The sequence below is a fragment of the Chiroxiphia lanceolata genome, chromosome 3, assembly GCF_009829145.1.
Source record: "Chiroxiphia lanceolata isolate bChiLan1 chromosome 3, bChiLan1.pri, whole genome shotgun sequence".
NCBI lineage: Eukaryota > Metazoa > Chordata > Aves > Passeriformes > Pipridae > Chiroxiphia > Chiroxiphia lanceolata.
The window spans coordinates 92,705,241-92,728,269 of record NC_045639.1 but is presented as its reverse complement, the minus strand read 5'-3'; the positions used below and the strand labels follow the sequence as shown (position 1 = coordinate 92,728,269).

Genomic DNA, 23,029 nt, shown 5'->3' with positions numbered 1-23,029 from the left:
CTATTTGATGTTGAACAGGTAGGTATTGCAAGCCATCTGCAAGTGTTTAAATCTAATCTGGCACAATACATTAATTTTCATTTTTCATCCCAAGGATTCCTTATTTAAGCTTAAAAACGTGGTTTCTTTGCGGGAGGTGCTGCAGGTTTTTAGATATTAGGTCGGTTCAGGGGTAGTGCAGTTTTATTTTTCCCAAGGCAGAGCTCTCCTGGTTATTCTCAGTAAGCCTCTGTTAAAATAAAACCAAAAAGAAAATGAGCTTTTGGTACAGCTGACTCCAACCCTGGATAGAATTTTCTTTTTAAAGTACTTAATGGAATTGACACAGCAAAAGTTTAAAAATGTACCCAGAGTGCAAGTAAACCTCGACAAACCCATCTGAGATGGAAAAGTATTCCTAAAATAGACAGTTCCTAAAATAGCCAAAGGCAGCAAGACTCTGTGATGCCAATTTTTCATTTGGAAGCTGTGGTTTGTTTTGTTTTTAGTGTCTGTTCCATCAGCAAGATGAATGTGTAAAGCCTGGGTTTGGGCCTTGCCTGACATGCCACCAGATGAAAATAATTAACTGGCCCTGTGCACCTACTCCCTCCTGCTACAGGCAGAACAAGATGTAAATCTTGTTATAACTCTGTGATAGGTGCTTGGTTGCTCGGCAGTTGTGTTTTGTACATTCCAGCAGGCTTGTGGAGACTGTGCTGCAGCCCACAAACCTACCAGAAGACAGGTTTGCTGCATCTGCTTTGGCATGAAGTAACTGGTCAGCAGTCAATTTTTTTTTATATGTTTATTTTGTTTGTTTGGGGGTTTTGGGGGTTTTGTTGTGTTTTTTCTTTGGGTTTTTGTTTGTTTTGTTGTTGTTGTTAATAGTGAGAGGAATATTTGTTGTGCTTTCTCTGGCTGTAGAAAAATGGGTGAACCAGGCTTGTTGCCTTCATTTGGGAGAGTTTCACACTCCTGCACCCAGGAGTGCTGGTATTGTCTCCTTGTGGTCATCTCAGCCAAAGGTGGGTGGTATGAATTGCTTATTGAAAGTGTTTGCATCCATTCATTCTTAAAAGAAAATAAAAGGAGCTCAGACTAGAATCCAGTAATTGCCTAATGAGAGGTTAATGGAGCTGTAGTCCATCATCAGACCATCCAGCTACAATCCCTGAAGGAGTGTTGGTGTTCCTTGCTTTTCACTGCCATCTGTCTTCACTTTGTGAATCTGTGCAATGGAAGTCTGGATTTTCATTGTTTTTTTTCAATCAGTATCTGGGGAGAGTTAAAAGAGGAGAGGTGTATTTTTCAGTCTTCTACACTAACACTGTGTAGCACTGTATGTTGTTAATTCTTTTTTTAATGTTTTTTGGGTGAGACAATTAAAGATTTTGCCCTGCTGCAGGTAGTTCAGCAGTGTATAAATGTAGTGCAGTGTTTGAGTCTAGCAATAAGTGTAATTTCCAGCCTAGTGAATCCTTGAGGTATGGCAACAGCTGCTGGTGTTGTGGGATAATAACAGTTGAAGTGTCATTTGTGCTTCAGGGCTGAAAAGATGTTTGGATACTTGCTGTGCAAACAGTGACAAATGTCTACCCTCTCTCCCCCTAATGCTGGTTCAGAGTGACTTGCGTGTCATTCTGCTTGATCAAACCTCCAGCAGCTGAGACCCCAGAAGTCCCTCTGATCTCTTCACTGGTCCATGTGTGTGCCATTTTATGAAGTGGTTTAGGTATGCTTCTCTTCCCAACAGTGTTGATAACACTCCAGGCAGTTTTAATTGTGTTTTATAGCCAGAAAAATACTGATGATGTTCTGATGAAGCAGTGTGTGTCATTGAAAGCATGAGCCCTCCCTAGTCTCTGTTTGGCTTTTTTCTCTTGCTGATGCTGTGAGGAGCTTGAGTAGTGAATATGATTTTGTAAGCATGACTGACTTTTTTCTCTATGAACTTTTTCCACTTCCCTTTGTAAGTCTTTTGGGAGGTGGATTTAATGCAAGGAAAGACAAAATTTGCATTCTGTTTTATTAGCTATAAACAGGTAACCAGGGAAAATCAAGTGACCATGGTGGCGGAGTGGATTTCATATTAACCTGTCATTTACTGCATGCAAGTTCTCTTTATTGAAAGTCACAATTCCATAGTCTTGAAAGAATAGGGGGGAAAAAGCACTCTTGTGCTACCACTGCTAGTGTAGCAATGGATTTTTCCATCCCCTCTGTGTTGCTCCAGGCTTTTCTCACAGCTTCCATATAATTTATGTGTTAAGATTATTTTTCTGGCTGAAATTCCATATTTTTTATAAATGGCATATTATAGGAAAGTGCATATTGGAAACTTGCATAATGCTCTCCTTTCCAGCAAGTAACTTATTTGTATCCTGCTTAGCCTGCTTCTTGTCTAGCACTAGAAATTTACTGGTGCTGAGTGAACATTTTTTTGATGATTAGGTACTGGCTGCTCATGATTTCAGCTTTTAAGAGAAGAGTAGTGACAGCAGGAATTTGAATTTTTTAAAAAGCGTATTTTTAGTATATCAGTTGATCCTATCCAGGTAAATGTAAATGTCTTCCTCCTACTGAGATGGAAGCACACTGTTTATCAGAAATGTCTAGACCTTTTGTTAATGGAGAATTCACTGCCATTCTTTACCTTGACTCCAAAAATAAAATTACTTTTTCAATTGACTTGATATGAGTGTTTCCCATCTTCAGTTTCCATCAAATGCATAAATATGTTTCAGCGCTTGGATTGCTGTCAGAGAATATGACAAAAGCCGACTGGTCTTGACTATAAGTAATAGTTTTGGGTGTTCCCTTCCTTCTGAACCAATTGTGAAATTTTCAGAGGGCCAGTGCCTTGCTCTTTCATGCTAAAGTCAGGAATATAATCAGTATTCCACCAGCTGAATGAGAAATGTGATTTTTTTTTTTTTCCCAAAGTGGAAGAGCGCATGCCTGGTTTGAGGATGCCTCTGTGGGCTGCTTTGCAGGAGCTGTCTTACTTCCTTTTCTGGTGGATGTTGGAGACACTATTTGTTTTATTGCCACGTACATAGTTCTTGTGGCAACCAATTGGTCAGTCATGGGCTCTGCCAGAGCAGAGGGCTTTGAGGAAGGACCTCAATGACTGTAGCTGGACTGTGTACTAACTTCAGGAGCATGGGTTCATGGCAGTCTGTTTTTGAATTTATAACTTGTTCAGGGTACTTTGCCTCTTAACACTGATGTTGTTAGTCTATTAACACCGAGATCTTAAGAAAGTAGTTTATCTTTGTACAGGAGAAGCCCTCTCTGAGAAGTACAGCATCAGTATTGTCCATGGGAAGAACTCTGTGGCTCCTCAGTGATGTTTCAGAGAAGAGTTTTAGCAAATCTCTCTTGGCATTAGTACCAGGAAGTGGACACCTGATGTCCAGTAACCTTTGACACTTTTTCTCTAATGTGCTCATCTGTTGCTGGAGAATGTTGTCTTGACTGAAATCTCTGGAGGTGTGGTAACAGCCAAACCCAAAATGTTAGCAACGAGTACTGGCTGTGGTAACTTTCCCCAAAATCCACAGATGCACACAGCTTCCAAATACCACCAAAGCATCAGCAGCTTGGATTTCAGATTATATTCAGATTCAGTATAATGCAGGGACAGGACTTTGAAGAGTGAAGTTAGTTTTGTATTGGGCTAAAACTATCTTCTTTTGAAGCAAACTTGGGCAAGTTATGGAAATGTGCTCTTGTTGTAAGCAGTCTGATTCTATGATCATTCCCAATAACTTGCCAGTTTTACCCAAACCCGAAATAAATGGGCTGTTTTAAACCATTCTGAAGTAGCTCATAGGAGACATGATTGTCCCGTATTTCTGGAAGATTGAACGGGACACTACATGACTACATGATTATAAACATGAATTTATTAATAGTTCATTGATGACATCATGGACTTCCACTAAGCAACTTAAACCAAAACAAAATCTAAACTAACTAACAAAAAGAATGTTTGTTTGAGTATTACTGATGATTTTTTTTTTCTTTCAGAAGGGGAGAAGACTGCAAGTCTAAATAGCATTTGCATAGTGGATATTTTTAAGATAATGTACAGCAATTTTATTTTTTATTGGTGTTTCCAGGAAATTAAAAAAATCTTATCTGTCTACTCAGTACTTGAACATCTAAGTTTGACATTGTCATGTATTTACGCTAGCAAGGTTTCCCCATATAAGGCTTGTTTCCATTATCTGTTCAGGCAGCTTTGTTGCCTCTCCTACAGCAAAAACATATTCAAGGATGCCTTTGTTTCAGCAGCATTTTGTTTAGCTTTCATTCTTGTTTCATGCGAATTACACAAAGCTTTCTTAGAAATGGCCTTTTGGACTATAAAAAAGCAATGAGTCTGAAATAATTTTGAATTAATAGAATGTGTTATGTGTAGCTGTATTTAAAAGAAAGAGAGTGTTTATGTCCTTTGAAATGCATCTTTAAAGACATTTTGTTTGCCATAATTGAGCTATTTAAGCAAATCATCTTTTAAATAGAAAAACAGGTGAGAATGTGTGTTTGGGGCTTTGAGTTGAGTTGTAGTAGCAGGTGTATGACCACTGAAGTGTTCTGTAGCTGAAAGCACTGGATTCTACTTGCCGATGGAGACCAGACTGTGACCATAAGCAGGGTGTTTCATTGTCATTGTGTGGTTTCAGTGTGGTACTTCAGAGACGTAGGTGGCTTTCATGTTTTGGCTTTTATTACTAGAGTGTTTAGGATTCTTTTTCATTCATGAGAATGATTTAGAGTGATACATAGCATTTACATACCTCTGTTGCCTGGAGGAAATTAATTCTCTAGAGGATTTATTAGTGAGATCTTACCAGAATAGACACCTTGTACTTTATGAGAACAATCGTCCTCCTAACAGACAGGGGTATGATACAAAGCAGTATTTATGTTAAGAAGAGACTGCTTTTTAAAACATGAAAAACATGTTGAAAGAAGGCAAAAGGGGAGCCCACCTGACTTGCTGCTGAAATATTGAAGCAAAATGATTCATTACCAATCAGTTAAGATTGTTAACCATGAAGGGAGAAGACAATGTGTTTCCGTGGAACATAACTTCTAGGCTGATAAATATTTTCTCTCTCCAAACACTTCTGCATTTACAAAACATCAGTGTTACACAGCCTACATACCTATGAGAAGCTTAAAGTCATAAATACTGAATTTGCCTTTTTGTTTTGTTCCAGTTATTAAGAGAACGTAAATCTATGTGCATCTCACTCTGTGTTTGATACTAATGACTTAAAACAATGATGTTTTTCATCTTTTTGGGTCTTAGCTTCCCCACATATGAAACAAAAGAAAGAACTTCCAAACTCACCTGGGCAGTAAGAAGACCAATAATCTGTAAATTTCTGCAAGGAGAACTGATTTTTCTTTCTTCATATTAGGATATTTGCCAGTAGCCTCTTGTCTAAAAGCATGGTCCTAGAGTATTTAATATAATGAGAATGAGCTAATAAATTACTGGAAGTTTTTTAAGATAGTTTTATTTTTGAAGTACAAATCTACTATCCGTTAGCTGAACTACCTTGAAGGCTGATGGAAGCTTGTTGCCCATTTAAAGCAATTTTCTTTAATACATCAGAGTAGGGAGTTAGTTTTATTTTTGGGAGGGAAAACAAAATCCAGTAAAAAAAAAAACCAAATTGAGGGGTTGCTTTGCCTTAAAGAATAGCAAACAGGGCTGTACCTTCCATCTCTTCTTTGAAGCAAACTATACATTACTAGCCTTGCTAAGATGTTGCAGCACTGTGTAGCACCTTGGCTACTCTTGGCTTTGTCCAAAAAGATGAAAAAGGTGGGCACCATAACACCCTGGTAGTGGCATTCCAGCATCTCTGGATTTCTCTGTTCCTTACCTTATATTGCTACTGAACGCTGGATTAAAAGTTCACTATCTTCCTATTTCTACCCCCTCACCCTTTTCTTTCATCAAAAAGTATCAAGTTGTAAAAAAGATTGAGGATTAAGATTTGTTTCAAAGTAATGGTAGCCAGTGCTCCCAGCACCAGCATTCATTTGCATTGTTTCTCCATTTTATTTCATGAAAGTATAACTCTCATGTGCAAGCATAGGCTAAAAGACATTTCTGGTTGTCTTGTTCCATCTTTTGCCATTGCTATAACCAAACTGTGAAACTACTTTCATAAAGATAAGGCCATGGTACTGTATAGACCTAGTGAAAAAGTAAAGAGTTCTTTCCTGGAATTGTCCTTTTGTTACTATTTTACTTTGAAGTAATCAAGATCAAGAATCAAGTAATAGATCAAGAATATTGAAGACTAAAAATCTCTTGGTTTACAGAAGGTGTTGAACAGGTACTGAATTTTCCTTACAGCTTTATGTCAACATGAGGAAAAGCATCCTGCCATAGGAGAAGACAGAGAGCAGGAGTGCCCTGTAGCTCTGTGTTCCCAGCTGAGCTGCAAGGGGCATAGGGATATAAAATCTACTGATGCTCATCACCTTGCTCCTCGTGCATACAGGAGGCTGCCACTGCAGTTGAATGCATACCTAAAATGATGAAGTGATTGACAGCATAAGTTTAATTAAAAATCTCTGTCTGTCACTTTGAAAGAATAGCCTTTTTACTGGTCTTACAGAATTTGGCATGCTGGGTTTGAGAAGCTGTTGTTTAGAATTAGGGACCAAGGTCAAAGATGAGATATTTCCTTGGAAGAAGTTAAATGCTTCACTGTACCCATATTTATTTTTAGAGTGAAATTGCTTTATGACTTCCTAATGAACTTAAAAGTTGACAAAGATTTAAACTGTCTCTGAAAGTACCCTGAACACTAGGAGGTGTCACATTAGCTATTCTGAAATAAAATAGACCAGACCACTAGCAAACAATTTCACCTAGTGTGCTACTTACCTGTCTGATTAGAATTGCTATTCCTCTAGTTAATATTCACAGAAAGCAAAGTTTCTGTTTCCTTATTCAAGACAAGTGTAAAGAAATACCAGGATCCTGCCTCACATTTTGAATAGTCAGGAGAAACGGAATCTACTGCTGTGTCGTGATTGATTGTGCTGCCTTTGCATTGATCAACTAAATTGGCAATCAGGTCTAGTGTCCTGAGCAATGTGGTTTTAGAATAACCAGAAATATGGGCTATTGTCAGCAAATAGCAGTGTCACTGAGTGTCAGTGCAGTTCAAAATATGGTTTAACAGCAAATTTCCTGCGGAGGCCAATCATACCTTCCTTGTACAATGCAAATAATCCTCTGTTGAGGTCAACAAAGTCTTTTCAAGACTCACAGAAAGGTCTACAATGTTTTCCAGTGAGATACTGAGATATTGTCCTTGTACATTCCTTAGTCTTTTCAACCATGCTAAAACCAAAAGGAAATTAAGAATCCCAAGGGGAGCTCCTTTGGCACCTGAAGATGAATCAGTATGTCCAGCATGAACTGCCTTGTCCTACCTCCCTGTCTTTATCAACCTTAGATGTTATACAGATGGTGACATCTGGGTTGCTGGTGGCAGTGAGAAATCTGTGTGTTTGTGTATGTGTGTGAACATAACCATTCTGCATTTAAAAAGGAAAATGGGAACTTAAAGAATTGTTAAATATGAATCAAATATCTGTTTAAACAATGTGAAGGTCACTGTGTGCTGCTGATAGCCCTACCATACGCTTGTTGATAATTGTTTTTGTTAGTTTGTGTTCTCCATCTCTCTTGTTGGAGCACGTGCTTTAATGTGCCATATATTTATATGACATGAGGCTGCTTTCTGCCGTTGGATTTGTATCACTGTAAGAAAATGTAGAGGTGAGATTAAAAGAAAGCTTAAAAGAAAGATAAAAGTTAGTTTGAAAAATGGTTTCTGAAGTTCAATGAAATTAAGGTACATAGACAACCTTGGCACAACTTGTCATGTATGAACTTTTGTGTGTGTGTGAGAGAGGTGAAGTATTTTGGATGTAAATAAGTAATGGATGTTGGGGATTACTGGACTATAATCACTTTGAAAATCAGCAATCTTGAAAGATCAATTTAGTGCTGTACTTTCTATTGGGACCATTAATAAAATGAAACATTTATTCAATGAATAATGAAGAGGGGAGTGACTTAATAGGTTTTTTTAACTTAGGTCATGAGACAAGATGGTCACTAAAGGTCTAAGTACTCTTGTTTGTTTTCTTAATAGTACACTTTATTGAAGACTGTTGTTGATCATTAATTCTTCTTTACGATTCTGAAGGTAGGCTTGGTTCCATGCTGTATGTAAAGCCCCTAAAGGCTTCCATTATTTTCAGCAGCCTTTACTTGCTCTTTGTATCACCAGCATTGCCCATTAACTGGCAAAGGTGTCTCTCTGGGACTGAAGGTACCTCTCAAGGTAAAAAAGGGGGAAATCCAGTATTACAAGATACAAAAGTGCCTAGCAGAACTTGCCAGACAGTTTCTGCACTTACACACTTCAATCACTTTCTTAAAATCTATTCACTGCCTTTTTGTCTTTCTTTTTTTTTTTTTTGTCATCTTCCCCTCAGGACTCTATTAAGTGGCTTCCCAAGTCTCCTAAACTGTACAGTGGCCATAACTGGAGCTCTCAGGGCTCTCGCTGGGCCTCGTTGAAAGGAAAGGAAAGTTTTCATGGTGGTAACCTGTACAAATTCAGCTCTGCTAATGGAAAATGGAGGGAAGGAAGGAGCAGTCCTGAGCAAGAAGCAGAAGAACTCGAGGATCCTGATGATGTAGGTAGTCTCCTTGAAATCAGGAGGGAAAATGTGTATCCATCAAGAGTCTACAACTGCTTGCAGTGCTGTGCAGACGAGCACTTTGGGTTTGTGGGAGGCTGCATTGCTTATGCAGGGGGTACAGTGCTGTGTTCAATGTTTTATTCCTTTGCTTTGCCTGCAATTCATCCATGCAACCCTCAGGAGTACAGTTTAACTTGCAGGTTACAATGAATAACCTGAGTAATGATGAGACAGATATGATTTTACTTTAATCCTACTTATATCCCCAGTAACCAACCTCCCTCCATCTCTTTCAGGTAAGTAGGAGATTAGCAGCACTCGAGTCTCAGTGTCTCCCTTGGACTGGATGGTAGAAAAGTGAGGTTGCAGTACTACTCCACTGCATGTTTAGTTTTGGGTGGTGGGCTCTTCCAGGATGGTGATATTTGGGAAACCCTGCGTGCTGTGGTTTCTCTAGCCTGTACCTGCCAGATGTCTGTCACCTATGTGGCAGCCTGGCTGTCTTCTTGGTTATAGCCTGGGAAAAGGAGGTTGTCAGTGCACTGTTGCAGCCTTCTCCTGTCAGGGCATTGCTCACCAGTCTTTTCTTCTGAAATTTGCTGGGAAATGAGAGAGGAATTTGAGCTCCTGCTCTTCTTCCAGGACATCTGCTTCTTTCCTAGTGCCTGTGAGTGCTGCTGGTGTGCCCTCTGCTCCAACCCCCAGTCCTGGCTCTTGCTCCTGGCCTTTTTCCCTGGCACCCATGGCATTGTAGCACTCCTGATGGGTCTGGGTTAGTCACCCTGGCAGTGTAAAGAGGAATCTCTCTCAAGAGAAGAAAGATAATGAATGTTTTATGTGAGTTAAAGCTAAACAAATTCCCTTTTAAGTGAAAATAGGAAGCAATCATGCCTTGTATGCTCTCCCTGGGGTTGGCAATGCTTTTTTGTACCCAACCAAAAAGAGATTGTGGAAAAGCACCGATATAGACTGAAAAATCAAGTGTCTACTGGGGTTTTTGCAAAGATGATCAAGGTAATGCCACTGCTTTTTATTTCTGGTATTAAACTTCCAAGCTTAGGAAAATACTTATGGGGCTTATTTTTGGAGATGTTGATCTGTTTGCTACATCATTTTACTGCCAACTGAAGTTAGAAGGTCTGATTCTACCTTAACCCGTCAAAGTAGGGAGCAAAAGTCAGCTAAACATAAACAAAGCATTCATAAAATATGAACAGAATTTGGGCATTATGTCTGAATTTCATTTAACCCTTTGCCAAACATAACTGATGGCTGGAAAATGTCATTGTGTTCTGCTGTTAAACTTGTCTGAAGTTTAATTGTTTGGTGGATGTGTTTTTAATTGGATGTGTTTAGTTATTTCTGTTTTTAAGCCCTTGTGGTTTAGCTAAGCACAGGGTGACGTTTTCAGTTCCTCACTGCATCTCAGAGGTGCAGCCTAGAGCCAGGCTTCAAAGCAGCCTTTGGGATACCTCACCTTTGAGGTTCCATTTCCAGAGGAATTCCTAACTCCCTTTAGTTTGCAGGTCTCCACTAACTGCCATTTGCAACTGAATAAAGTCAATCCAATTACTGAAACAAAGTCTAGAGTCATAGATGCAAGATATAGGCTTGCCTTCCCTCTCACACCTATGGTCCCAAAAATGGAATGTGTGCCTTGAGGTATTATGAGAAATGCTTTATTTTCTGTATGGAAAGGTCTTTGCCTCACGTGTGTGATTCCTGGCCCTGGGACAGTAGATTCAGTGCTACGGAAATGCCAGAGGCTGGCCAAAGTAGTCTTGTTCTCATGCTCTGTCCTTTTCATAGGGCATTGCAGGATTTAGTTGGGTATATGTGTGTTACATGTGCTTGTGCATGTGCTTCGGGATCTAGTGAAAGGCTATATGAATCACTGTGCTCTCCCTGTTCCCACAAGTTCAACCCTGATTTCAAGGGCAAAACATGCCCAGAGAAATAATGGTAAAAGAAATACTCGTACATTTGCTGTAAAGTTACAGTTTTGTCTTCAGTGAAACAAATGCTACCATACAGCAATGGGATAGTGAGGAACAAATCCAGGTTACCATGGGAAGGGTCTGTGTATCAGGTAGGTATTGTCCTTGCTGTTGCTGTGTTTACCTTTTTCATCTTTAACCCCCAGGAACCTATTTCCAAGTTTTCCGGCAGTCTTTTCGATAGCAGTGGTGGCATGAGAGATCAAAGAAATACCAGAACAACTCTTCAAGAAAAGCACAAGTTGGCAATGAAAGGGAAGAATCCTCCAGGGACTAACACTAAGGTGCAGCCAGCTGTCTCCTCGGCAGGCAGCTTCCCCAGTGAGAGCAGCCGGATCCCAGAGGAATTGAGGGTGATGGATGTGCCACAGACCCCGCTGAAGGTATTGAACTGCTGCATGGGCTGGGCTTGCTGGTGGAGGGGTTCTGTGTTTCTGTGGGGAAGTCCATGTGTTTGGGGGCGGGGGGGTAAGTCCTCTTCTTGTGTGTGGCAGTTTATAAAATATGCATAGAAGGGGGACATTGCATGGTAGATTTCATGAGACTTACAGAGGGTAAGCTGAAGGTCATCCTTGCTCCCTCTGGCTTATGTATAAAAAGAATTTTCCTTTGAAAAAAACCTGACAAAACTCACTTTCCTTGTAGCCATGCATCTCATTTTATATATCCAGCTTTGGTATAGTGAGCTCAAGTCAAGAGTTCGTGCAGGTGGGCACTCAGCTAAGTCTTTATTTAGTCCACGGTTTTGGAGCAGTGGCATGGTCTTACCCTCATGGCATGAGAAAGCCTCCATCCTGTGAAAAGGAGTGGGAATGTTCAAGTGAAAATTTATCAGTGAGAACTGCAAGATTTTGGGTGAAAGTTATGAAAAAGCTATGGTCTGAACTCAATGGATATATCCCATCTTGGCATGCTTTGGAGGACATGAGGAGGAAACACACTTTATGGACTGTCTCTTGGGAGGGTACAAGGCACACCTCTGCTGACTGCCTGTGGGACAGGATGCAGCACCAGGAAAGGTAGCTTGCCCAAAAGTGGCACCGGTGCTGGGACCTGTCACCAAAGCACTGCTGGCAGTCATGGGCTTGTGAAGTGTTGAGAATTCAGGTAATGCTAAGTCTAAGCCACATGTGGCAGATTGGTTTTCATTTGGCTGATATGGTCTTTTCATATATTTTAGGAATTAGGAATTTCGGATGAGTATGTTATATGTGCAAGAGTAACTGCATACATTTGTTAAATTTTCATAAATTTGTTAAAAGCAAAGATTTTTCATAAATTTATCAAATAATATTTACTCTTCACTTCTGTGTACTGACTGGCATTGTTGCCATCGTGAATGCTTAGTGAACCTGTGGGTTTTGTGAAGCAACTGGTTGGTCAGTAGCCTTATAAACAGCCTTATATCGTTTTGGCATGACTCTAACACCTGGAGAAATCATGCATTCTTGGTGTTATTGAAGAGTAAAGACTAGTCTTGCATGTGCCAGTGTTGAAGCGTAGCACCATTCTTCTCTGGGCCGAGCTCTCTAGGGTCATGTCTGCTGGTGTTCAGAGTGAGAAGTAGATTTTCAATGCTTATGTTGGCAATGTTTTTGATTAATCAGACTACTCACCCATTGTAATTCTTTACAGGTAACCATTACTGTGTGCAGCCAAATGGGGAGCCTTGGTATTAGCATTGCTGGTGGAAAGGGCTCACCCTCGTGTAAAGACAGTGATGAGGTGCATTTCTTATTCAAAATTTATCTACTGATCATTAGAAATAGACTGATGAGTAGTTCTTTCAGCTATTGTGTTTTGTTGTTTTCTTTCTGAGGTTGTCCTTAATGTAACATTACTGTCTTTGTGATAAAGCTAGCAAGGGTAAACATGCGTAACTTATTTCCTAAAGTAGGAGCTGACACTAGCTTTTGTTGGGGAAGCTTCTGGAGGGATGATTTTGGAGAGAAAACCCAAGGTAAACCAATGATTTTCCAGAGGCAACCTAATGGCTGAAACACTGTTGTCTAATTTCCATTTTCTGCTTCAATTTGAGGTCACTCCCTTGGCAATCCACATGCTCTCCCATCCCATTTGCTCATTCCCAGGAGCTAACTAGACTTGAGAGAAGTATTTCTCACAACTTCTCACTGAATTATCATTTAAATAAATCTTTGTTTCCCAATCTGTCCCCCATGGCACAGTGTAAACAATTACTGACTTTTGTTCATTATTGTATGTATCAGCCATGGAGACTTCTTTTTTGGTCTTGCTAATGTGCTAAGGCATTTAGTTTTTAATTTTATAGAGGGCAACAGAACAACAAGTCTTGAAAATTAATTACTTCCCATTTGCTTTTTACATCTAAGAACAATAGAAGAAATTCTGTCAGGTCTAAAACCTGTCTTCTGTCTTACCAGGGAATCTTGATTGCACGGCTGCCGAAAGACAGCCCATCAGACTTGGCTGGAGTACAAGCAGGAGACAGAGTGGCTGAGGTAGATGTGTTCTTTGTCAATGCGGAGTGTATTCTCTTTCTGTTGTCTTTAAATCACTCAGAGTTGGGGAATTTGAGATCTAGATTTAGGCTTGCCTTAGCTTTTTAGATACTTATTATGAAGAAATTATAATAACATTAAATTGTCGTATTCCTTCTTATTATATTCTGGTTGTCAGATCTTTATGTTCAAAGTGCTTAACAAAATATTATTCACTTAAATGACTGACTCACATGGGAAAATAATGGTCTTAATAAGCAGTTATGTAAGAACAAATGCAGTTGTACCTGGTCTAAGAAGCTTTCCTATGTCATGGTTTAGAGTTACTAGATGAGTTCATTGCAGTTGTAACAAAGAAATATAAACTAGGTGAGCTTGTTTCCCCAAGGTAATTTTTGATGGGGAGAGAACAGCTCAAAACAACTCCCCTGATGGAGGCTTGCAGTGCCAAGTGCCCAAGGGATAGATGTGTCTCTCGGGCTGCTCCACCTCAAGCCTCATCTTTCTCAGCAGAAGCCACTGTCTTGATCTTCAGTTTCCCAAGAGCACGTATACAGTTTTGTGATATATATTTTAGATGTACTGTTTGGTTTCTACCTACTGAAAACAGTGCAGTAGGAGGGGAACCTCTACAAAATTACTTTGAGGTGAAACTGGTCCATGGCTTCTTTTCAGCTCCTTCTCTTAAACTGTCGTTTATACTTGCTTAAATGAATACTCTTTACTGCAGCATACTCCATGTTGAATTAAGATGGGATAGAGCAAACGGTATTGTATGTCTGTTAAATTGTCAGGAATATGGATGCAACCTCTGTCAGCCCAAGACTATTTAATCATAAATTAATCTACTAATTTTGTCAAACTATGCTATAGAATTATTAGCAGAGGATTGTGTTCCATAATCCATATACTGTGTTAGTTTAACAGTTTTTAAAAGGTTAATTATAGATGAAATTCTGTATAATTTTACAATTTTTCTTTTATGAAAGGTATTTTAACAGATGTGAGAGTTTAAATAATTCTTAATATATTTCACATTATCAGATCATCAGGGAAAAAAAAATCAGGATTTTTAGTTGCTGTACCTTTACCTTCTGAGCAGAGTTTCTAATAAAGTCAGTATCTTAAAAATGAACCCCTTTGGTCAGGTTCCCCCACAAGGCTGTAATTAATTTCTTATTTTTGGGGCTATTTGGAATATAATAACTGCTATTATCTGTTCACTTAATCAGTATTGAAACAAGTGAAAAGTACAGGAAATTTCCATGTTGTTGTGCTCTGCTGTTGTTATCATACAAATAGTTAGGATTTCTCCATCTCCCACAAGATGGCAGAATCATTCATCTGTTTAAAGAACACAGAAAACGAATCTCTGGTTTTTGTGTGTGTTGTTGATGAAAGGGAATTAATGCAATCAGATGTGCTATAGGAATCCTAATGTTTTGACCACAGGGATAATCTGGGTACAAATAATGAGCATTTTTCTCTTGAAACTATGTGTTACAACTGATCATTTCAACAGTTCAAATATACAATTCATCAAAAATGGGGAACAGCAAGAATTACAATTTTATTGCTTTCATCGTGCAACCACATATAACAATAGGGCAAAGTATTTGTATACTAACCTGAGAGGGAGGGAATTGCTCTTCTGCATTCAGAATAAAAGTATGTGTTTCTGGTGTGTTTTTTTAAAGGCTACCTTCATTTCAGAACCTGCTGTCCTTGATGCTGGTCCTACTGAAGCTTCACCCAAGGGCAGCCACTTCCCAACAGTAAATCACATCATAACAGTAAGTAAGATGGCCCAGTAAATAACAAATCATTCTTACCTAAGTAATTTGTGTTGTCTGTCATTAATGCTAATAAAGACTGGCACAGATCTTATGAGTAGCAAGACACATACCAAAGATCAGAGACCTTACCAGGCGTTTCCTTGGCTGTCACTGCAGCTGGAACATGGCTTCTGGAGGAGCTCAGCTCCTGGGTAGGCATCAGTGTAGCAGACCAGAGCTTTTGAAGCACTCTGGTTTGGGGACTTTGAGGGTGGTGTCCATTCCCTCCTGCTTAAATGTTTATTATATTGTCTGGACTCCCTCTCTAGCTAATGGAAGGAACAGCATTTCCAGGGTCCCTCTTTTAGGAGGGAGAGGTTGAACTGCTACCTGGAGGTGACAATTTTCATTTTTTGACTGGAGGGGGAACTTGTGCGACAGGCTAAGACATGCCCATATTTTAGGTGACCAATGTCAGATGAGAGTAAGCCTATTGCTTACTAAGGGAAATGGCTGAGCCTGCAGGGTAGCTTTTAGAAATCTGAGTCACTTCTGTGAACTTCTCTAGCAAATAAAACTCTCTGAAGACCTACCCTAATCTTTTCATCTACCTGCACACATGAAACTATGGCTCTACTAAGAAGATACAATACGATTAAGATATCTGAATAATTAAGGTCAAAAAGCATCCTACTTTTTGAAACCTGAAGTACCAAGAAGGAAAAAGTGTTTCTCCTACAGCAAATGCCAGAGGAATGCTTTATTTGATTCCTCTTCTTCCAGCCCTTTTTTATCCTTTTCCATGAATACCATTCAAAACCCAGCTAGTGGCAAAAAATGGAAATTCATATATTATATAAAAGACTGTAATCAAAGACCATGTTAACGTTTTAATAGCCACTCAGATTTTTTAAAATAATGTGATTTGTTAGTTGACTGCAAAAGTGAGCAAATTGACCATGCAAATCTGTTTTTCTCTGGTTTCCTATGTTAATCACTGTTTGAGAAATGTTGAGCTGTAGCATTTGTCCATAATATGGTCTAAGAAAAGTTTTCTATTCAGTTGCTTAAAGAAACTTATTTTGAGGCCTCTGGTCTTCAACATCATCTTGTGAAACATTTAGACCAGTTTTATTTTCCAGATGAAAACACTTCCTTCGATTTGAGGTTTTTTTGTCCAGGTCTACTTAGCAGCTGTTTCTTATGGTTTAACCAGCATTGCAGGAAGCGTGAGGCTTCCTGTTAGACGAACCACTCTTGAAAGGGTTTATTCACACATTGCTAGTGTCCTGGATCTGTTGCAGGGGTATCTGACTTCTAGTGCTTTCATCCTGAAAGAGGAAATGACCATATTTTTATGTTGTATGCCTTTTGGAAAAGAATGCCTCCCTTTAAAATTCTTCAGCTATAGAGGGAGGAGGAGGAAGATAAGGCCAAATCACTTAATGTAGAACACCATACACAGAGGGAGTCAACTGGCTGAATATGTTCCAACTGTCAAAAGTAGCCCATGTACAAGTTCTTTTGTGAAGAAACATTTGCATTGCTGGTTTTGTTTCTTTTTTGAAATCAAAATCTTTGTGCTGTAGCAAATAGTGTATGTTATCGCCTGTAACCTAGAGCAGCATTCATCAATTTTAGGGATTATGGACTTGCTGGGAGTATCCTGCTGACTTTGGAACTGCTCAGTATCTCATCTGCTCTTGCTTTGAAGTTTCTCTTATTCCTCACTAACTGTCTTATCTGAAAGATAAGCCTGCCTTCTTATGGACTTGCTTTGCATGTTCAGATAAGCAGGTGGCAGTAGGACCTTAATACAGAATCTTGTTCTGTGCTAGGAATATAGGAAGGTTTGCTTCCTTTGTATTTCTGATCAGGTTTCAAGAGAAGATAAGTGCGTCTATATCAAGGGAGGAAGGAGAGAAGCATGATGGCAGAAGAACCAAAGACTTCTATTATTCTTCCTGCAAAAACTGAATGTGTGCTGGATGGTGCCTGTCTTCCTTCTCCCTCTCTTCCATGTCATCACTCTGCCCACCAGCATATACTTTCTTCATTTATTTATTTTTATTGCATTTTAATAAACATTCTCTTTGTATATGCTATCTGTGATAATATTTGTCTTGAACTTGCTAACCATAGCCTTCTAGCCATCTCTTGCTATTGCCCATCCTGTCTCTGAGCCTGGTGCTCTGATATTACGAAGGGCAGTGCTGCTGCCAGGTCCAGGTTTGCCTTGGGCTTGGTTACTCTGACTGTTTTTAAAAGGCTCATTTGAATTGTTAACTCATCCAACCAAACTCAATTTCAAACCCTTTTTGCCAGCTTTAAGATTTCATGACAGTGTGAATGGCCAGTAATTAATTGGACAAATGAAATGTTCTTTCACTCTGAGTCACAGTTTTGCAAAGGAAAAATGAGAATCTCCCTTGGTTTTAATTATGATTGAGTATTATACTGAAATGTAGAGGTCCCAGAATTTTAATTACAATTAGATGCTTTTTTAAATACAATATTTTTTAGACTTGCCTCAGTTATGCTAATCACACCTCAAAAAAATGAAAACAGTTTATTTTACTTTGTTTAACATGTATATACCTAAAGAAAAATATTGTAAGTTAACTTAAACCAAGTCTGGATTTTAAAATGGTGATCTTAAAATAAGACTATGTAAAGATGTTCATCAAAATATAAGAGATTAAAATCACAGCTGATATGGCTGTCTACATGCAGACTGTGAGTAAAATACTGCATATCTAACTACAAGGGCAGAAAAATCAGGACTGCAAACACAGTGCCCCATGCTGACTATAACAGGAGGAATTTTAACTTGGATTCTGGAGGTTTCATTTCCAGTTTTCTGCTGTTTCCTATCCATACTCTCAAACATAGAGCCAACTCTTCAAAATCTTTCTGTATCATAAATATTTTTATTCAAGCTCTAACTGAAATTCCTAATGGATTTTTGTCTGACTGAATGGTGAGTGTTGACAGATTTCAGCATCTCATATCACTTCATCATCATGTCATCTTCTCTGATCCATTTTTGGCCCTATCAATATCTTAAGGATATTAAATACTTCAAAATTAATCTCAAGTCTCTTAGATATTTCACTTCAATTCTTACCATATTATTTTATCTAATTTTATACCTTTGCCCTGGGAATTTCCTCAGTTAGATTTTTTTCATGTAGTTCACCAGGGGTACAAATGTCACTTATACTGAAGATTTTCGAGGAAGGTTAAAGTAACAATTATCAATTAAAAGTGATTGTGTAAAAAAACGCTTACAGTATTGGAAAAATCTGAAGAACTTAATCAAGCTAAAAAAAACAAATGTTTTGGTTGTTTTGTTTAAAAATGCAGAGATTCCAAGTGTTCTTAACTACAGTGAGAAAACAGACATCTTCAGTGAACGAGAACATGTATCAAAGTGAAATGCTCCCACACCTGCAGAAAGTGAATAAGCATATATACCATGCTTCCACAATACATAGGTTGCTGGTTTTCTGCCTCTGTCTCACATTACATTTATATACAAGCTGTGAGAAACCTTAAATGGATGGGAATCCGAGCAGGTCTACCTTCTTCATTTCCAGCTGATACAGACTTTTCAGGAAAAAAACTTGATGCACATATACTAGTTAAAAAAATCTTCAAAAATCTAAGTATCAAACCCTTTCTTTATTCATCTGAGCATGTTAGTTTTAAACATATTAGAAAACTGAAATCATACAACATAAACATAATAGAACTTCTTTCTTATTTCTTTAGTCATCATCTTACATTGTTCAACTTTAAAAGCAAAGCCAGTGGAGTACTCAAGTCAGAAAAACAGTGTAAAAGAAGACAACTAAAGAGTGATTCAGTTCCTATCATCAACAAAGCCATGTTTCTTCTGAAGCTTGTTTTAAACAGTAAAGACCTTGCTCACATCACATACAGTGTTTGAGTGACCTGTTCCCATAGCACTATAAGACTTAATACTTCGAATTTCTTATGAGGAACTGCTTTATCGCTTCTCCAAAACATTTTCATGACTCTGAATCGTGTCAGTTAAGGGTATTGGTGTTTTTATGTTTGTTTTGTTTTCTATTCTGACAAGCTAAGTTAGTTTTAGAAATCAGGAGTCTGACTCTTCACTGCCTTGCATCTTGAGCAGGTTTATATGTGTTTGCAAAGAAGCCTATGCACACAGCCTCGTTGGTTTAGCTAACCCTGTCATCGTGTGAGCTTCAGTGGAGTGTAAGCACCCATCTGCCATGTGATTGCCTTCTCCAGTTCATCTGCTAGTTTGGTTCTGCTTTTATCTGAGCAACAGATTATTTCTGAGTCAGGATGAAAGATGAAACATAAAGGTGTGTGGTGTAGACACTGTGTTTACCTCTATAGTGTAGTGGTTGGGGAACTTATTTTGTGAATTTGGAATTAAGTTCCTGCTCCCAACAAATGCTTCTGTTTGCACAGTGTAACTTTTTTCCTCTCTTCCTTTTAAGTAGTTTTCTCACAGGACTTGGTCAGAGCTGACTCACTTCAAACTTTAAATTCTTGGATTTTGCAAAGCTTGTAAGTAAAAAATGCTAAATATAAAAAACTTTTTTAAAAGACAAGTCATTAGCTGATCTTTTCAAGACACCACATTAAAATACCTCAAAGTTAGAGAAAAATAATTTACAAAATAAACCCATCATATAGTAGACAATATAAGCACTGCAGACAATATAAGCAAAAACACGTGCAATAGGCAAGAAGACTCAAGCAAGGCACCTGGAACTGTGCTGTAGGACATAGCATACTACTGGAGAATAAAAGAGGATAAATATTCAAACAACCACACAGATTACCAGCAACATCTCCCCTTGTAAAAGATGCCCTCATGGACTCTGCAGGAGCTCAGCAGGAGAAGAGACTGTACTGAAGTCCTGCAAGCATTCAGATACAGCCACTGCCTTTTGTAGGGGTGATGACCTTTCTCAAAAATCAAAGGATTGGTAACCTGGGCTGTGGGTAGCACTGCTTATGGGAGGAGTACCTTTTAAGTCTCCTGGTGTGATCAAAGCAATACATTTTCTTCAATATTTTTATAGCATCAGGCCATAAATGATTACACAGAAAGCACTTATATGAAAATCTCTCTATCGGGTTCCAGTGGCAGGGAAGTCACTATCTGATGGTACATTAGAAGATGAAAGAAATGGAGCAAGGACAATTTTCATACGCAATTTAAATCATATAGAAGCCTTTTGTGTCTAATGGCAATGCGAATATGACATGATGGACATTGACCTTCCACTGTTGTGGTGAGTTTGACAGAACTCCACCTTTCTTGCCTTGTACATTGCCTTTGGGAGGCACTGAGCTGCTGGAGAGGAAAAACAAAAGTGGGCTTTGCTTTAAATGTGACATGACCAAATGTTATATATACTACAAACTAGAAGACAAATAAAACATGCCAGATATTCTCTTGCTGTTCTAAGAAGTAGAGAAAATACCCGATTTTAAACCTGAGCTGTAAAATATATTGATATCTAGAAAATTCCCACAGAGGAAATATTCATAGAATCATAGAGTGGTTAGGTTTGGAAGGGACCTTTAAAGGTCATCTTGTCCACCCCCTTGCAGTGAGTAGGGACATCTTCAACTAGAACAGGTTTCTCAGAGCCCCATCCAACCTGACCTTGAATATTTCCAGGAATGGGGCATCCACACTTCTCTGAGCAACCTGTTCCAGTGTTTTACCACCTGCCTGGTGCACTGAACTTCCAGGAAATCATGCTGAGCTGCATTAGATCTTGGAGCAAATCACCAGGCACATGTGGGAATAGCAACAAGGTCAGGAAATAAGGGTGGGCTGGTTGGGTAGACCTTGCTCAAGACTCTTACCAAGCTGCCGGAGACAAAACCCAGGCAGCACCTTTAAAAGCGTGGTGCCAAAGCTTCTCTGGCAGTGCTTGAGAGTAGTGTGGCTGCTCCAAATGTAAGGATGAACTGAATTATGTGCTTCCCTCTCCCAACCCCAAGTGACAAGAGGTGCTATCACGAGCCTATTGCTTCATGAGCGCGGAAGCACAGGTCACCTGGCTTTCCTTGTGCAGAGGTCTTCTGCAGCCAAGTGTAATGAGGCACTTCGACCATACCTGACGGTAGATTTATCTTCCCCAGGGTGCAGAAGATTTATCTTCCCCAGGGTGACTTCACAATTTCTGGAGTTTTGCCACAGGCCTCCACAGCAGTAAAATATTTGCACTGTAAAACGCCAGGGAAAGGGATGCAGCCAGGGGTTTCCAAGACCAGGAAAGTTGAAAGTGCACCATGAAACATATGCTGGTTAAAATGTTCCTGATACGCCGTAAGAGGGAAACTGTGTCGAATGCTAGACGGGGTTTGCAAATTCATATGGTTTCATACAGGCAGCTCTGCATTAGGGGCTTTCTGTCACACACACCTCGCCCTTGCCCCAGCCACTGTCCCCGCTGTGCCCTGGCTGCTGTGCCCGCTCCCGCCTGGCGGTGGCGGTGCTTGTGAGTAATGAACACACAAGAAATTAATTAGATCTCATTCTCCCTCTTCGACTTGTATTTACTTGTTTTCTTTTGGGGAGAAGGTTGCTTTTATCTGTTGTCTCTGACTTTGGGAGGAAAACATCTCATCGCTTCAGCTATGAAAGCTGTCAGATGCCGGCTTGGTATGAACCATGCAGCAGTTGATCTACCTGTTCTCTGCTGTTCTTGTTGGATGCATTTTGGCATCTTCTTTTTAAAACTTTTAGTGAAAAATACAGCTGTGTTACATTTTTTAGGCATGACTAAGCCCTTCTTCAGTTTAAATTTGATTTAGACAGTTTCTGCTATGAATACAGTCATCAGCAAATATGACCTTTTCCATCTAGCAAAGGCACATTTTCACTGTTTAGTGAGAAGGCTGAATTTTCTGTTCAAGTTTAAAAATTTACTTCCATCACCAGTGATGACAAAAAAGGTAAGACTAAGTATGAAATCATGAAAACATTATTCAGGAAGTATGTAAACCCCTGCCAATGTTCTCAACCAAGGAGATAATTTTGTTTTCCCCTTTCCACCAACTGATGGGTACCAACTTTAGCACTGGTGTCAGTGAAGATCAGCTGTTAAGTCAAATTTCAAAAATATGTACTATTTAGATATACAGAGCTGAGGTAGGCAGACATCCCTATTACAGGTATTTTCTAACTGGGGAATATTTTCTTTAGAAAGTTATCTATTTGAACTAGGGTTAAAAGTATGTCTGGTTTTCTTCCAAAAGGCCAATCTAAATTCTTTTTCCCTGCCCCTATTCCATCAAACTTTGGCTTTTCATGTGTCCTATCACCTTCTGATTTGTAGCCTTTGTCCTCAGTGGCTGACCTTGCTGCCAGCTGTGCTTTACCCTGTCGCTGCTGGTTATGCCTTTGATGTGACGCTTGGGTTTTAGCCATGACTGTTGCCTTGAGAGCTTTCTTCTCCTGCTAAGATTGGAGCATGGACCTGTGGGTGGGGGGAGGTGAGAAGAAGGGAAAGGCTTATAAAAGAAAAAACAAATGATGGGGTTTGTTCTGTTCAGTTTTAGTTTTGAAAAAATTATAAGAAGACATAATGAGCTGTCCTTTATGGACTATTCTACAATATTTTGGACAAAACATTTTTATTAGAAGTAGACAAGGAAAGCATATGTGCACATCTGGAAGTTAAAAATGATTGGATGTTAACCTCTTGGCGGGATATCTTATCACTCTTTAAGAAGCTGCTTTCAACTGAAGCGTCGTAGCTAGTTGTGAGTTTATTCCTATCCTATTTCAATATGAAAGAATTTTTACAGCCAACACTGCAGCTGAGTTGCCCGAGGTTATTTAGATGGCTTCATTTTACTGCTTGCTGCAGAGGACTAGGAGTGCACAGGCAGCCCCTCTCTGTGCTCCAGTTGAAGGACTCTAGCTTTCAGTAGAGGCTGTTAATTCCATTAAATGAGAGTGTCTGAAATAATTTGATTTTTAGTTATTTAGTTATACTTGATTCAAACA

The 23,029-nt window shown here is 39.2% G+C and overlaps 1 protein-coding gene across 1 annotated transcript in view; it reads left to right on the top strand.

Annotated features, from left to right (window-relative positions):
- Positions 1 to 582: 582 nt before the first annotated feature.
- The window catches only part of LOC116784582 (protein scribble homolog), a 28,778-nt gene continuing 6,331 nt past the window's right edge, over positions 583 to 23,029 (top strand). Inside the window, exons 1-6 of the mRNA XM_032683347.1 lie at positions 583 to 760; positions 8,533 to 8,736; positions 10,886 to 11,122; positions 12,375 to 12,464; positions 13,142 to 13,219; positions 14,917 to 15,012. Coding sequence (XP_032539238.1) covers positions 10,934 to 11,122; positions 12,375 to 12,464; positions 13,142 to 13,219; positions 14,917 to 15,012 — 453 coding nt within the window. The 5' untranslated portion in view covers positions 583 to 760; positions 8,533 to 8,736; positions 10,886 to 10,933. The remainder of the gene's footprint in view (positions 761 to 8,532; positions 8,737 to 10,885; positions 11,123 to 12,374; positions 12,465 to 13,141; positions 13,220 to 14,916; positions 15,013 to 23,029) is intronic.